General features: G+C 47.3%; 1 protein-coding gene across 9 annotated transcripts in view; it reads right to left on the reverse strand.

The window, feature by feature from the left end:
- The window catches only part of Miga (mitoguardin), a 148,745-nt gene that overhangs the window by 23,591 nt on the left and 109,604 nt on the right, over positions 1–15,550 (reverse strand). For 6 of the 9 annotated variants that reach the window (XM_077628255.1, XM_077628260.1, XM_077628259.1 and 3 more), the window contains 2 exons: positions 4,112–4,198; positions 2,399–2,497 (listed from right to left, as the gene is read on the reverse strand). In XM_077628255.1, coding sequence (XP_077484381.1) covers positions 2,399–2,497; positions 4,112–4,198 — 186 coding nt within the window. Of the gene's footprint in view, positions 1–2,398; positions 2,498–4,111; positions 4,218–15,550 lie in introns of all 9 variants that reach the window. The other 3 variants (XM_077628257.1, XM_077628261.1, XM_077628262.1) reach the window with 2 other exon arrangements.

The following is a 15,550-nucleotide window of genomic DNA, read 5'->3' on the forward strand; positions in this document are numbered from 1 at the left end:
AATACTTCATCTGCGGCCTTATTGGGTCTGCACCAGGCGCTGTCAGATATGTGTTGGACCTTCCTTAGCTCACATGGTGTGTCTATGATGCTGCTGTGCTTGACTGAACGTGTCTTTGTGAATGGGACTTTTCTTTGTCCACTTCAGCAGTTGTCCGATCTGCTGTGAGCATGTGGCTTTCCTTTGAGAGGGCAATGTCATTAGCAATACGGACAAGATGATTAAAGTGGCCGAAGAGTTCTACACAAATCTATACAATGGCCAATGTAGTCAGAATCATAATGAGAGAGACAGCAGCGCACAGCAATGCATCATCCCGCCAGCAATTTAAGAGGAAGTAAAGATAGCCTTAGGACCAATGCAGAGGGGAAAGGAGCTGATGACGATCAGGTAACAGCAGATTTGTTGCAAGACGGAGGGGAGATTTCATTAGAAAAGCTAGCCGCCCTGTATACTCAATGCCTTGTGACCTTGACCGTACCAGAAGCTTGGAAGAGCGCAAAAATTATCTTAATTCATAAGAAAGGAGATCTGGAAATGACCAGAACAATCCGGTGCCTAAACCATCCAGGACGCAGCAGCACCACGTCACGGTACCAGACCATTCTGGCTGCCAGAGGCTCATGCCCGGTTGTTTCTGATGTGATATTTTGGTTGAATTTGATTTAATCGGTGTAATTTCTGCATTAATACTGCAGCGGCAATTGTAGAAGAGCCACTATGCTCGCGAAGCACCTTCACGCAAGCGACGCACCTACGTGCGAGCGGGCCGCGTTCACCGCCAGCGCGTCTCACGTAACTCGCCGCAGCTGTGCACTTCGCTCCTTCACGTGCGCTCCGAGGCACGCGCTCTTTGTGATCTTATTCGGATATAAATAAAGCAAAGTTCCTCCCTGACAACTTCGCGGACGACCTCGCGTAGGTGGATGGCATCGACAGGGTAATCCGCCGGGTGGTCAGCGAAAAGGCTGGAAGTATTGGAAACTTCGGCAAGCCGACGGTAATGATCGGCTCTGGCTGCCAAGGCACGCTCGATGTTAGTTGCTTCGGCGATAAACTCTGCCACGGTTGTGGGAGGATCCCGGATGAGGCCGCCAAAAATGTCGGACTTAACGCCTCGCATAAGAAAGCGCACCTTCTTTTCCTCGGTGGCTCGGGGGCCAGCTCGGGCACTAAGCCGCAACACGTCTTCTACGAAACTAGTGACGGTTTCATCGGGGCCCTGGAACCTGGTTTGCAGGAGGTCTTCTGCGCGTTGGCGGCGATGCTGGTTTGCGAAAGTGTTTCGCAGCTGAGTCTTGCAGGCATCCCACGACGTAAGGGTGTGCTCGTAATTCTCGTACCAGTGACGGGCAGTGCCCTCAAGGCAGAAATATAAGTTCTGCAGGCAATGTTCCGCAGCCCAGCCGTTGTGACGGGTTATGCGTTCGTAGTGTTGAAGCCAATCGTCGATATCTTCGGAGGCTTCGCCATGGAACGGAACAGCGGAACGAGGAGCGACGGTGAGGTAAGCCACAGCAGGTGCGGGCGAAGAATCGGTCTGCTGGCCTTGGCTCACGGTGGATCAAGCCATGTGTAGTGCTGGCACGGACCTTGTGGTAATATGCGGCAAGAGGCCGAATTCGGGGCTCAGTCTTTGAAGTCGCCGACTGGCACGGATTTCGTCCTCCTCAGCAGAGGGGTGGCGGCCCGGGCTGGGAATGGGACTCTGTGAAGCGGGAGGTAGGGCATGACGTTGCATAAGATGGCACCTCCACCAGAATGTCACGGGTCGTTCAGACGACGCGGGTTGAAGGCACGATGGGGAACCAGGACCACAGTAGCAGGCGCCAGAGACAGGCCAAGCGGTCGCGGCCGGGCTCACGAGCGAGCCCTGCCGATCTTCTACCTCTTCACCGTCGATCGGCACGCAGCTGGTTGAAGATGACGTTAAGTGCAAAATGAGGGAATAATAACACACATGACAATATCAGCCTACCTGGCAGGTTACCCTAGATGAGGGTCAAGCGAAGCACATCCACAGAAAACTCACGCACACACAGACAGCACTTTCACAGAGTGTGCACAAGGGCGTTTGTTCATACAACACTGAAGCTGCATCACACCGAGGTGACACAGAACTGTTCTGCGTGTTCAGGTATCATCGGCTTCATTTGCCAGCGCAGCTCTTCCACATGCTCACTGCAGCGTGGGTCATGTCATGTATTCATGCTGTGTGGCCACGAATACTGAGTCACGTGATGAAGCCCTGGGACAGACTCGTAAAGAGCCTACAAAGAGCACACATGCCAGGACACACTATTCCCATCTGTTGGCAGTTCCAAGAAGTTGGCTGTGTTTGTGGCTCACAGGTGGGTCATACCGCACTGTTCAGGCCTGACTATCTTTGTGACCTTACCCCTTTGTTGCGCAGCTCCAGGACGACCTGGTCATGGTGACTGCTGTCCAGCAGGTAGGCCACCAGCTCCCGGTAGGCATGCAACGCATCCTTGGGGTCCTGTGCCAGGTATCCCAGCCAAGAGAGAGCTTATGGAAATGCACGTGCACCCACACAAGAATCATGAGCACTACCTTTCCCTCCCCTAAACAACACAATATGTCTACACTCAGCTGTATTCCAAGCACGCCCCCATTGTGTCACCTGACAAGCTTATGTCTGCCCTTCATTCAATCATCCTAGATGGGATTGGCAGTATCTGCAAAATAATCACTCCTCTTTACTGTTCCTTCAGTGCATGGGAACAAAACCAGCATAATACAGGCTGGCTGGTACATGCTGACAGAAAAGAAGTAATGTGGCTTTCTTCAAAAAGTGCTGTCACTTCTTTTCCATCAGCACGGGAACAGTCCATCCTAAAAACAAGGTGGTCCCACCACGTGCAGCACGACTTTTGAAGGTGCCTGTCCTTCCCCATTCCCTCCATGGTCACCTCGTGGAAATTACAAGCACCATCATCATCAGCCTGACTACGGCCACTGCAGGGGAAAGGCCTCTTCCATGTCTCTCCAATTAAGCCTGTCCTTTGCCAGCTGCGGCCACCGCATCCCCGCAAAACTTGTTAATCTCATCTGCCTACCTAACTTTCCGCCGCCCCCTGCTACAGCTACCTTCTCTTGGAATCCACTCCGTTACCCTTAAGGACCAGCGGTTGTCTTGCCTTCACACTACGTGCCCTGCCCAAGCCCATTTTTTCCTCGCGATTTCGACTAGGATGTCATTGACCCGCGTTTGTCCCCGCACCCACTTTGCCCGCTTCCGGTCTCTTGCTGGGTTCCTAGTCTATGTTTCCCAAGCAGCACCTAGAGCGCGAGTGCACCTGGGAGCATGGGAAGCCAATAGGCCTGTGCGAATTGTGTTGATTTTGGTTCGAAGCAAAATAGTATTTTTCTTCAAATAATTTAAAATCAAGTGAACACTCCTGGCACATAAAAAAAAAAATGGTTGAATGTCACAATAGGCATTTTCCAACTCACGTATGAATTTAACACACAAGGTCACTGTATATAAAAAAAGGAGTGCATTGAAGCCCTGATGACTTTCTGGAAATGTGGGCCATCAGAAACAGTGCCAGTGTGAAGCCAACATAGTTTTGGGGTGTGGGATCTATTTGTTGGACTTGCAACTACTGGTCCTACTGGCGATTGCAGCACTGTGCAGCTGCTGTTTTTTTCAAGCGGAGCCATATGCCAGGCATCAGGAATGGGAACCCAGTGCCATTGCCTCTTCTGTCCTCTGTTCATGTCTCAGCCACCACGCTGTTGCACCTGGTGCTGCTACCCAGAAGGGAGCACAGCCTAGCGGGCGACTACTGTGGTTGCCCATGTGCCATCCCGGAGGGGGTATGCTCAACGAAAACTGGCCTGACATTTGGGACTGAGGGCTTTCCTTGGATGCAATATGCACATTCTCTCCATGTGAATGTCCTCATACAACTGTTAATTCAAATATCCAGTTGATGGCAACTGATGCAAACACAGAGCACATTAAAAATGGCTCCCGCTAATTTCAATGCTGATTCACACAGACTTGGCGCTGTTTTCTTACCAGTCTTGCTATGCTATGTGCTCCACACTCTGGTGAATGCAGACATGCAAACTCAGTGGGGCTTACTTTTCCAGCACAAAGCATGAAGCCACCCAGGACATGGTTGGCAGCATCTATGAGCCACTCCAGCACGTCGGGCTGGCCGGTCAGCCTCTGCGTGAAGAAGAACAGACTGCACCACTAAGCAGTCAGCCACTGTTGCCGTAAGATAAGGACACACAAGAGATACCTCACTGGGGAAGATCCTAACCCAGCCTTTACCCTCAGGTGCAAAGAGCCAGACACCACATTTGCCAAACAAGATATGGCCAAGGAGCCAGTCTTGCAGTCTGTTACCAATGTACACAACACATCGTAACAAGACGTAGCTAACGGCACACCCGTGTCTCACCGCACCTCCTTCGAAATGGCTGAGATCCTCATTTGACCTCAGTGTCAACCTTGCAACCTGTTCATGCTGCCACTGCCTCGCGCATGTCTGAGCAAAAGCAGCAAATGTACTGCCAAGCTGTACGGCATCCGATGGTGTCAGCCATGTGCAGTGACGGACTGTCATGACTGAGAGCAATGAGCCTCATCTTTCTAACTGCTTCTTCATTTTCCCCCTGGTTAGTTGGGGACTCACATGGACACTGCTGCTCAGTGACTTGCCCAGCCGTGAATGCAGCTCTCCTCTCAGCCCCCTGCACAAGTTCTCCAGCGTGAAGGCCATGGCTGACACTGCAGTCCCTTAAACAATGAGGGGAAGAATAAATACTCTGGTGACCATCCCGGTCCTCCCACTGTTTGGGAGTTTATCACGGCCTGATCTTCTCCCTATCCACTGTTAAGGGAGTGATTGCCCACGCTTAGCTACACACCTTTCAGAGAAACTTGGCAGGGTGGGTTCAGGACCTGATTATCCTCCTCATTAGCCCAGTTGGCAAAGCCCCAGACAGGCAGTGGTTCTAACCCCGCAGCAGGAGAAATTTTAATGTGTGATGCACACAGCTGCCCACGGTGGGCAGCAGAGAGAGCCCCTGTTGGGTGTGCTTCGCAACGCACAGATATCGCAACATTTTAAAAAGATGTCAGCTTCGAAATGACTTCGTCGCACTCTTCTTGAAAGCATGTTCTTTGGGCATGCATCAGTCACGAGCAGCTGTCTCCTCATGCATAAAGGATGACAGTCAGTGTCTTGCATCGGTCACCTTGTGCGCCGACTTCCGCTGAGGTGGCCAGGGGCTGCACACGCTAGAAGATGCATGGTTGCTCCTGATGCAGCCTCAGCATGAATAGCATAAACAACAGAACCAAACCAAACACTTGCTGGACCTTTTACTCCTACTCACCTGAGCTACCTGCATTGTAATTTTCCAATTCCTTCTCTCTCTTTGCCTCAGTAGACTTTCCAATGGTGGGGCTAGTTGGTGAAGCATGACAAAAAGGACACGCAACGATGCCACAAAAGAAGAGCATCCGTCTCACGTGCAAGAGAACCAGAGTTCGAATCCCTGTGCTGTGCAATTTTCCACTGAGTTCGAAAAAAAAACTCCGCATGTCGATGGAACTGCGGTCTGATCTTGGTGACCACAACCGACAACCTACTCCCTCACCAGAACAGGATTTGGCCACCGTGGTACAGTACTTGGCCCCAACCTTCTATGAAAAAACCAATTGACCCTCGGCCTCAGTCCCCAGTGACTGCGAGCAACTGACCAAGGCAGCGGTCAGACCTGTGAGGCAGTGGAGGGTGCTAAGAATCTCTGCAGCTCCGGACAGGCCGCCATTGGAATCTGAACCTGGCAACGTTTAACACTGGAACCTTATCTAGTCAGGCTAGCCTAGCAGTGCTGTTCGAAGAACTAGCGGGCATTAAATGGGATGTCATAGGGCTTAGTGAAGTTAGGAGGACAGGTGAGGCGTATACAGTACTAAAGGACAGGCACATAGTGTGCTACGCAAATTAGCAGTTAGACAAGAACTAGGTGCGGAGTTCCTCATCAATCAAGATATAGCTGGCAACGTAAACGAGTTCTATAGTATTAACGAAAGGGTGACAGCTATCGTAATTAGGCTCAATAGAAGGTGCAACATGAAGGTGGTGCAGGCCTACGTGGCTACTACATCCAGCCATGATGACCAGACCGTCGAAAGTTTCTACGAAGACGTGCAATTGGCACTGAACAAAGCAAAGTCACAGTACACTGTACTGATGGGTGACTTCAATGCGAAGGTGGGTAAGAAGCAGGCTGACAACCAGGCAGGTAGAGACTATGGGATAGGCTCTAGGAATAGCAAGGAAGAGTTGAGTTCGCAGATAGAAATAATTTACAGATCATGAATACCTTCTTCCGCAAACAAGAGAACAGCAAGTGGACTGGAAGAGCCGTAACGGTGAGACAAAAATGAAATCGGCTTCATACAATGCGCTCAGCCTGGCATTGTTCAGGATGTGGCCGTCCTCGGAAAGGTGCGCTGTAGCGACCACAGAATGGTAACGTCTCGAATTAGCTTAGGCTTGAAGAGGGAACGGAAGAAGCAAGTGAAGAGGAAGTCCATTAACGTGTTAGCGGTAACAGAGAAAACAGAGGAATTCAGGATATCGCTGCAGAACAGATATTTGGCTTTAACAGAGGAAGACGATCTTAATGTTGCTACAATGAACGGAGTGCGCTATCATTACGGAGTGAGCAGTAGAAGTAGGTGGTAGGACGGTTCGACAGGATACCCGCAAGCTATCTTAGAAGACGAAAGATCTGGTTAAGAAGCACCAAAGCATGAGGGCATCTAACTCTACAGACAGAAAAGAACTAGTAGAGCTACCGAAGTTAATAAATAAACACAAAGGGGGGTAGCCGACATAACAAAGGTTAATACATGGAGAGAATCGAGCATGCCCTAAGGAACAGAGGTAGCCTAAATGTGAAGAGGAAACTAGGCAAAGGTAAAAACCAGATGTATTCATTATGAGACAAGGACAGTGTAAGGCCGCGCTTCATCAAAGCGTACATTTTTTTAATTCCCTTAGCTTGCGGTCACTGCGGGCCTCCGGTATACGTGGAGAGCTCTCAGTGAAGCACCGAGCTCCCCCTACCCACGTGCCCCCCCCCCCCTCGCAAGCAGTGGCAGGCACTTGCTGCTTGACAGCACAGCTGTGACGGCTGAAGACACCTGGCTTTGTTAAACGCACCAGGAAAGCATGCGAGGCGCCAACGAGCACGTGGTGCCGCTTGGTCTTAGGCAGCATTCCCACGGTGGCAAAATGCGAACCACCTCGCATTCCGCAATGGGCCCCCTTTTTTTTTCTTTTTTGGCATTCTCGATGGCACCGAAGCATCGCGGTTCTCCGCCGTCTGACTTTCCTGCGGCGAGCCAGTGGATTAGTGGTCTCGCCAATTAGCTTAAAAAAAACGTTTCTTCGAGAGGTGTCGTGCGGGTGCGGAGGGAAGGGGAAAGCATCAAGCAATAAGGGCGAAACCCCCCCCCCCCCCCCCCCCCCCAGGAGAGGGCTTTCAGAATGTTTTCTGTATGTGTTTCTTTTTCTTTTTAGCCAAGCCCCTGGCTCGCAGTTGGGCCCAACCTTTAGGGGCTGTGGCTACCTCCATTGGTTATTGAAGCTTAGGGCGGGCCTCGAAATATGCCCGCCCTAACTTCTTTGTCTGAAAAAGCTTTAAAATTGCAGGTAAAATCATTGGAGGGCAGTCTTGTCTAGTTGAGCTAGAGGCTCCGTGCAGTGGCACGTAATTGTACAGGCCTAGGCTCTAACCTCGTGTCGATGAGTAAGGTCTTGTCGAGTTTCTCTGTGTGAGATCTTTTCTTTTAAGTTACAGTTTGACTGTCTGTGTGACTCGGCTTGTAACGCAGTTTGCCTTTGTACATCCTGTAAATATATTTTCTCTGTGTCCATCATCTGGCATCAATCATTGTCTGCTCCTTCAACACATCGAATTCACGTTTGGAGAGACCCTGTGCCCCTCCGAAGAAATGCAAAGGGCCATCTCGAATTTACTGACGGCAATGTCATTAGCAATATGGACATGGGCGTCCGGATGGGAGGGCAAGAGGGGGCGGCTGAACCCCCTGGAAATTTGGACAATTTTTTTCGCTTGAGCTAAAAAGCTGATTAGCACACTCAGGTTCCTCATATCCGTAGAAGCGCCATTCAGGATTGCGAACTTTGCACTCTGCACACTATGACGTAATCTTGCTGGTGATGGCACGGCAGTGAAAGAATGACAGGCTGAAGATAGCAAACAATTCTGAGAGGAATGCTTGAGGTTTTCTATCTTGAACTTCGAGATCTACGCAGCATTATCGCGAGGACTTCCACTTTCTCATAAGTTGCCAGCTATATTTAGGAAAAAGTCTAGACTTAGTAAGGCCACACTTAGGAAGGAAAGTGTGACACGTTCCCGTGGCGTCACATTTGCTTGTAGACACTCCTTGCCGAAATGACGAAATTTCGACCACCCCGCCACCCAAACCAAGCCTATATAAATCCGCCCCTCAAAAAGCTTGTAAACTTGTAGTGCACTGAAAGCCGAGGCCAGTAGTGTCATTATGCGATCCATTTCAACGAACTAAGATAGGACCGCATAATTATTTTGGTCCCAGATAAATGCAACCGCAACTAAATTTTGTGTACGGCTATCGATCAAAATAGGATAGTCAATTAAATAAGCCTTTTTATTAATGCAAGAGTGTAATTCGTAGGAGTCTATGCTTTGCTTCATTTCCTGGCTACGAAAACGATTTTCCAGCGCTTCAGACAAATTTATACAGTGTAAACGCCCAGAGAGCCACACTGCCATGAAAACGGCCGCAGTGCGTCTGCAGTATGATTTGTCAGAGAAAAGGGAAGGAGGCAACGTTTTTTCTCATATATAAAAACTGTTCGAGAGAAACACCAAAAATGGAGGCCCGCACGCTCTCTCCGTACTGCAATACAGATACAAAGGAATAAAGGTATAAAGGAACGCTACAGCTAGGCTTCGGAGCATATGAAATGGCAAAAGAGGGGAAATGACTGCCATAAAACATAGCTGGCATTCTTCGAGAATGGGCACTGGAAAACGCCAAAACGCCCTTAATGACCAGTGAGTCACAGACTTAACAGGAAGCCGAGGGGACCGACAACGAGCAGATCCTGCTTTCGAAGCGTCCGCCACACTACAGCCTCAAACCCAGCGCCCGGCCAATAACACAAACCAAAGCAAAACCAAATACACAGTGCAGTATGTTCGTACACCGTGACCAAACACAAGATCCCTCTCCCCCCCCATCATCTTCACATTGAGTGCTACTGCGCGCGCCTCCTCACTCGAACCGTGAGTGATGGCTGCGTCAATGGCAAAAATGTAAGGGAAAGCACCGCACGCCAGGGGCGGCAGTGCATTCAGCCAAAAGGGTCAAAGCAGCCCCGCTTCCACGCTTTAGATCACACCTGCGAAGTGCCGTGTCCGGGCACACGTCGTTCCTCCGTTTTCAAACGGCGCCATCGTTAGCTCTGCTGAAAGGCGACCTGTTGCAGACATACAGCGGCACCAGCGAGCATGTGCTTCGAGCCGTCTTGAGATGGGTGTCTGTTTCTTTGAAATCTAGAGAGATAGCGTCATGGAGGCAGACAGTGCAGAGGGCATCTTGTTTTCGCCTTCGTCGTTCGCTATAATCAGGATACGTTCATACGCCGGCCACCGAACCGGCAACCATTGTGAATGTGCATTTGGCTGAGTGCCCCTAAGGCATGAGAGGCCTCGCCACAGCAGTGGCAGTGACTAATTGATTCCGACCATCTTACCACAACAAGAGCCGACACGGCCACGTGTTCCCCAGAACGGGTATCTTTGTACAATGAGAAACCCTTTGGGTGCATCCTTGGCAGGCTCGTCTACAGCAGAGTGGTGCCGCTCTAACTATTATATTCTGCGGTGTAGGCGTCATACAATAATAAAAATGAATATAGCCCAAACAAGTATCAGCCTTACAAATACACTAAGGACATTGAATTAATGCTCGACCAAACAAAAAGTAACATTGCTATAATATTTTGGTGCTACTTGGAAAATTCGCAAATGGTCATCAACAAAGTCAGGGCACGAGAAAAATGATAGGAGAAAACTTGGAAAGGAAGGACAAACATATTCCAAGCTAAATGAGGCAATTGCTACCGCGCACTAAGAAATTGTAAGCTGCTGCCCGCCACATCTTTGCACCATATCCACTGATATTGATCCCGTGTAGGACTGAAACATTATAACAATGTTTTTTTCTTGCTTTAGTCGACAGTTAATTGTAACTTCTTGATGTACTTTTTCTAATGTTTTTGCAATATTATATGTTTGACGTTTTTATAGCATTAAATAAAAATCAATAAGTAAATGCAACATTCTCGAAAATGTTAAAGCAACCTCCCACGAGCATGCGGGTCCACCAGTTGTGACGGCACACAAGTTGACACTTTTCAAAGATGAGCTACGGGGCGGCACTTGAGCTCCACACAGCACAGCATGCAAATAATACATTCGCCTCCAAAAGGGTACTATCGTGTCAAGCCCATACACCCGTTATCAACAAGTGGCTGGTGAGTAATAGTGACGAATGGGTAATAAAGAAAACTTTCCTAACAGAATATTGGAGCTGTGCATAGAATGCATGGCGGGCACAATATAAGAGATTTAGTTGCAAGTTACAGCTAGTCAAATATTATATTTACTGTAGGAACAGTGATAAAAGGTCTGTGACAAACATATTGCACTTTTGTTTATATTTATGATTCCAACATTGTAATAAAGTTTAGCGGACAACATTAAAACAATGTTCATTTGGAACCTTAAACTAATTTTTTGGCACAACATATAACATTGTATGCTAATTTTTACAATATATTAACATTAAAAAGTCAACGTATCAAAATAATGTTTACTCTCAATGATGAACTAATGCTTTCTTTATAGCACGTTGTTATTTAATAATGTTCAACATTAAAGTAATATTCCAATGCGGCATTTAACGTTGCTGCCATTATTCTAATGTTCGCTGTGACCCGCGACCCATCCACCTCGTATGAACGCTATTATAATCGAGCGCCCTTTACATGGCGTCCTTTCCGTGCGTATATGTTTGTTTCTGTGAGTGCCTCCTTTACATTTTGTGACCGGAGCCTCGGCGCGGTGGTTCAGCGGGTGGTGCTCTCGACTGCTGAGCCCGAGTACGCGGGCTTGATCCCAGCCGATGCGGTTGCGTTTCGATGGAGGTGAAATCCAGAAGGCGCCCATGTACTGTGCTATGTCGGTGCATGGTAAAGAGACCCAGGCGGTCAACATCATGTGGAGCTCTCTACTACTGCGTCACTCATAGCCTGAGTCATTTTGGGACTCTAAACCCCATAAAAACACAAAAATTTTACGACCGGAGTGGCAAGTGTCCCTTGGCCTGGGAAGTCGCGCGGCGTTCCTTTCACCCCCAAAGTGCGCATTTGGGGACTTTGCGGAAAGTAAACCCTTGCACGTGAGCGCGCCTCTGTGTTTGTGCTTCGGTGTTTTTAAGTGGCTGGTTGTCAACGGAGGTGAGAACAGCCAAGACAGCGGACAAGAGAGCGACGAGCGGCAAACAGTGTGAGCACGGCTGCTCGACTCTGCAGATGCGCGAGCAAGATCGAGCGAGGTGTATGAAGCTGCGAGCGTGCATTTATCCGGCAAATAAGTTTTCGTTGTATGTATAGCCGTTTTTTGTTTTCAGCGTACGCGTTCAACTGTTTTTCCAGTCAATGTGTATATATTTTCTAACATATCAACCACGAGGAACTCCATAGCCAGCTTTGTCTCGCGCTGTCCCGAATGATGGACATCTGACGCTTCTTCAAGCGTCAACGGTTGTCTGATGAAGCGTTATCCAACTGCGCCCTGAAGATTCTTGTGTGACACGTGACAGTGGTGTAGCATTTGACCAGAGCAATGCAAGCTTTCATCACCGGACAGCAGCCGATGTCGTCGACTTCATGGAAGGAACTCCATCCAACAGAGAGCTCCAGTCACGCAGTAAGCCGAGACGATTCCCTTTCTCCTTGTTTGAGATTGAAGTCCGAAGACAACAGCAAGAAAACAACTTGCCTCAAGAATATGACTTAGGAGAGTTTCTAGGCAAAGCTAAACTCACTGGCATCCCGGACTTTTTGAAGTTATGCCTTCCTACTAAGCCATGATCGCTAAATGTTACATACTGTCCACTGTCCTTAATACTGTAGTCATTTCATGTGGTCGTGATCCCCATTGTGAGTAGCGTACCGAAAATTAACGACGATGTTTGCACTGTCAGCGGTACTGTTGAAGATGTAAAGTGCTCATTATTGCGAATGCAGAGTAAGCTGACTAATGTCGTTGATCACTTGAATTATCGAATGAGATGGAACAACGCGCTTGTTAAAGGTGTTCCCGAACTTGACAAGGAAGATTACACGGAAACAGAGCGAGTTGTTCGTGAGTTCCTCTCACCTCACCTTGAAGTCGAGATAGGCGAAATTGAACGCGAACACCGTACAGGAAAACGACGCGCTGACGTTCACCGGCCAATCACCATTTTAAGGCAAATTTTTAAATTTTAAGGCAAAAAATGAAGTCCTCCGCAACGCCCATAAGTTGAAAGATGTGTTGCCCAAGGTATGGCTGGAAGAAGACTATTCACCGCAAGTTCAGTTAGAAGGTAAAAAGCTGCGGGACTTCGACAAAATCAACAAAACTGAAAATGAGCGCTATGCTGTCCATTTTAATAAACTCAAATTTTGTGACAATTTGTACCGTTACGACGCTGCAAGTGACAAAGTTATACAGGTTTATACGCTGGTTTCTACGCATGATGACAGCCCGTCGACGTGACAAGCAGGCCGAAATGAAATCAAACAAAAAACCGCATGCACTGTATCCATCCTCATGGCCAATTTCCGTAGCTTACTTCCTAAACTTGATGTGACGAAAGCAATGACGCACACAAGTGAAGCTGATATTGTTCTTGGCACTGAAACCTGGCTGACCGGAGACGTACCAAATACTGAACTATTGCTCCCAAGCCATTTATCAATATTCCATAAAGATACTGACTTCGAGAGGAGGAGGCGTCATGATCGCGGTAAGAAGCGACTATAAGCTGTCTCTGTTACCTATTGACACGCCTCTTGAACTACTGTTTGTGACGGTACGGTTTAGTGGTATCACTTACAAAATCAGTGTCTGTTATAGGGTACCTGACTGTTGGTCAAATTTTGTTTATTCTTTTCACTGGGCCATTGAGTGCATTTTTAACAAATTCCCGAATTGCATCCTTACTTTAGGGGGGTTTTAATTACCCTGCTATTGACTGGCATACATAATTTGGAGATTCCCAGGGTAGCCTGTCTCACTGTTCCAGCTTTCGCAGTACTCTTGACTTGTTAAATCTAACTCAGCTGGTGCAAGAGCCAACACGTGGGAACATATCTTGGATTTGATCTTCACTAATCAGCCTCACAATACAGAAGTGCATGTGTTAGAATGTGTAAGTGACCATAGCTTTGTACACTGTTTACACCAAATATAGGCTCACACAAAAACAGCCGCCAAAAAATATATCTTGAACTACGCTAGAGCAGACCAAGACAAAATTAGCCGAATGCTGGCTGACTTCGAAACCGCATTCTATCATAACTTCGAAGAACGCAGCACAAATGAAAACTGGATAATGTTTCGCAACAGGATGAAGGAAATTGAAGAAGTCTGCGTACCAAAACTTCAGATCAAGACAAGAGTTGATGCTCCCTGGTTCACGAAGGAAATCAGGAAGCATCTGAACAGAAAAAGAAGGGCATACAGAAAGGCTACTCAGGCTTACGCACGTGATTGGCAAAGGTATAAGGAACTATCATCTGTTGTGGAAAAAAGTATAACAGAAGCAAATGGTTGCTTTTTTTAATCATACGCTTCCGAACCAGCTAAAAACAAAACACCAAAAAATTCTGGCGCGTTGTCAATTCTAAAGATTCAAGCGAGTTAATAACACTAAAGGACGTAAATGGAATTTGGTCCCCATAAAAGCAAGTGCGGAACATCTAAACAGTCATTTCAGCAAAGTATTTACAGACGAGGCACCTATTTCCGAGCACATTCAGCTTCCCGTTCCATTCATTGCTTATCATTCTAATCCTATCACTATCACAACAGATGGGGTTCTTCGTGAGATTTATAGGCTTTCATTAAATTCTAGCCCTGGTCCTGATGGCATAAGTACAATACTTCTAAATCTAGCTTCTCACGTGTTGGCATTATTGTTATAACTTTTATTCCAGCAGTCTCAGAACAGTAGCTGTGTTCCAGACGATTGGCGAACTGCACTTATTATACCAATATTTAAGTCTGGGGATATTACAAATCCCAACAACTACTGACCAATTTCTCTTACTTCAGTGTGCTGCAAGCTACTGGAACACATAATATTTACCCACATCACGAAACACCTTAATGCAATGGCCTGCTACTTGAAAATCAGCATGGTTTTCGGTACCGGCATTCATGTCAAACCCAATTATTTGAATTAGTAACGGATCTCCATTGTACAATTCATAGTGCCTTGTACACTGACGCAATTTTTATCGATTTCTCAAAAGCCTTTGATCGGGTGTAGCCCACGAGCGCCTCATCAAAAAGGTGTATAACTTGCAACTTGATCATGGTACTACAAAGTGGACTGAAGAATTTTTAGCTAACAGGCAGCAATCCATATCTGCTAATAACATCATATCTGAAACTAAATATGTTGAATCAGGTGTACCTCACGGATCCGTCTTATGCCCACTTCTCTTTTTAATTTATATTAATGACATCGCTTCAGACATTAGCTCCTCCATACGTATTTTCGCTGACGATTGTATCATTTATAGGGAAATAGCTAATACTAACGCCGTTGTTGTCTTGCAAACAGATCTAGATAGGTTAAGTGCTTGGTGCAGTGTTTGGCAGCTGGAAATAAACACCGATAAAACCAAACAGATGACTTTCTTTTCACCCTCTAAAACTCCAGTAAACAACTACATTATAAATAATAGTGTCATTGAGCGCTCATCAACTTTCAAATATTTAGGTGTTGTTCTTTCCCCGGACCTAAATTGGCATAGTCACATAGAGTATATCACTAGCAAATCTTTGAAAAAAATTAGGCCTTCTTAAACGTCGCCTATCTCTAGCTAACCCTGACACCAAACTGCTGGCATACACATCTCTAGTTTGGACATCACTGGAATATTGTTCGGTAGTATGGCATCCCTACCAAAAAATCTTATCCAGCTCTATAGAATCAGTGCAAAATAAGGCAGCACGCTTTATTCTACGGTCGTACTCTCCATACCAGAGCGTTACTGCAATAAAACACTCTCTAAAACTTCTGGACCTCAACATACGATGGAAATTCTTTCGCCTATTGTTGTTCCACTCCCTCTACTACAACCATTCATCTTTCGCACGCAGGCACATCACAGCTGCACATCACATATCATCTCGTACC

This window comes from Amblyomma americanum, chromosome 6, assembly GCF_052857255.1.
Source record: "Amblyomma americanum isolate KBUSLIRL-KWMA chromosome 6, ASM5285725v1, whole genome shotgun sequence".
Classification (NCBI taxonomy): Eukaryota; Metazoa; Arthropoda; class Arachnida; order Ixodida; family Ixodidae; genus Amblyomma; species Amblyomma americanum.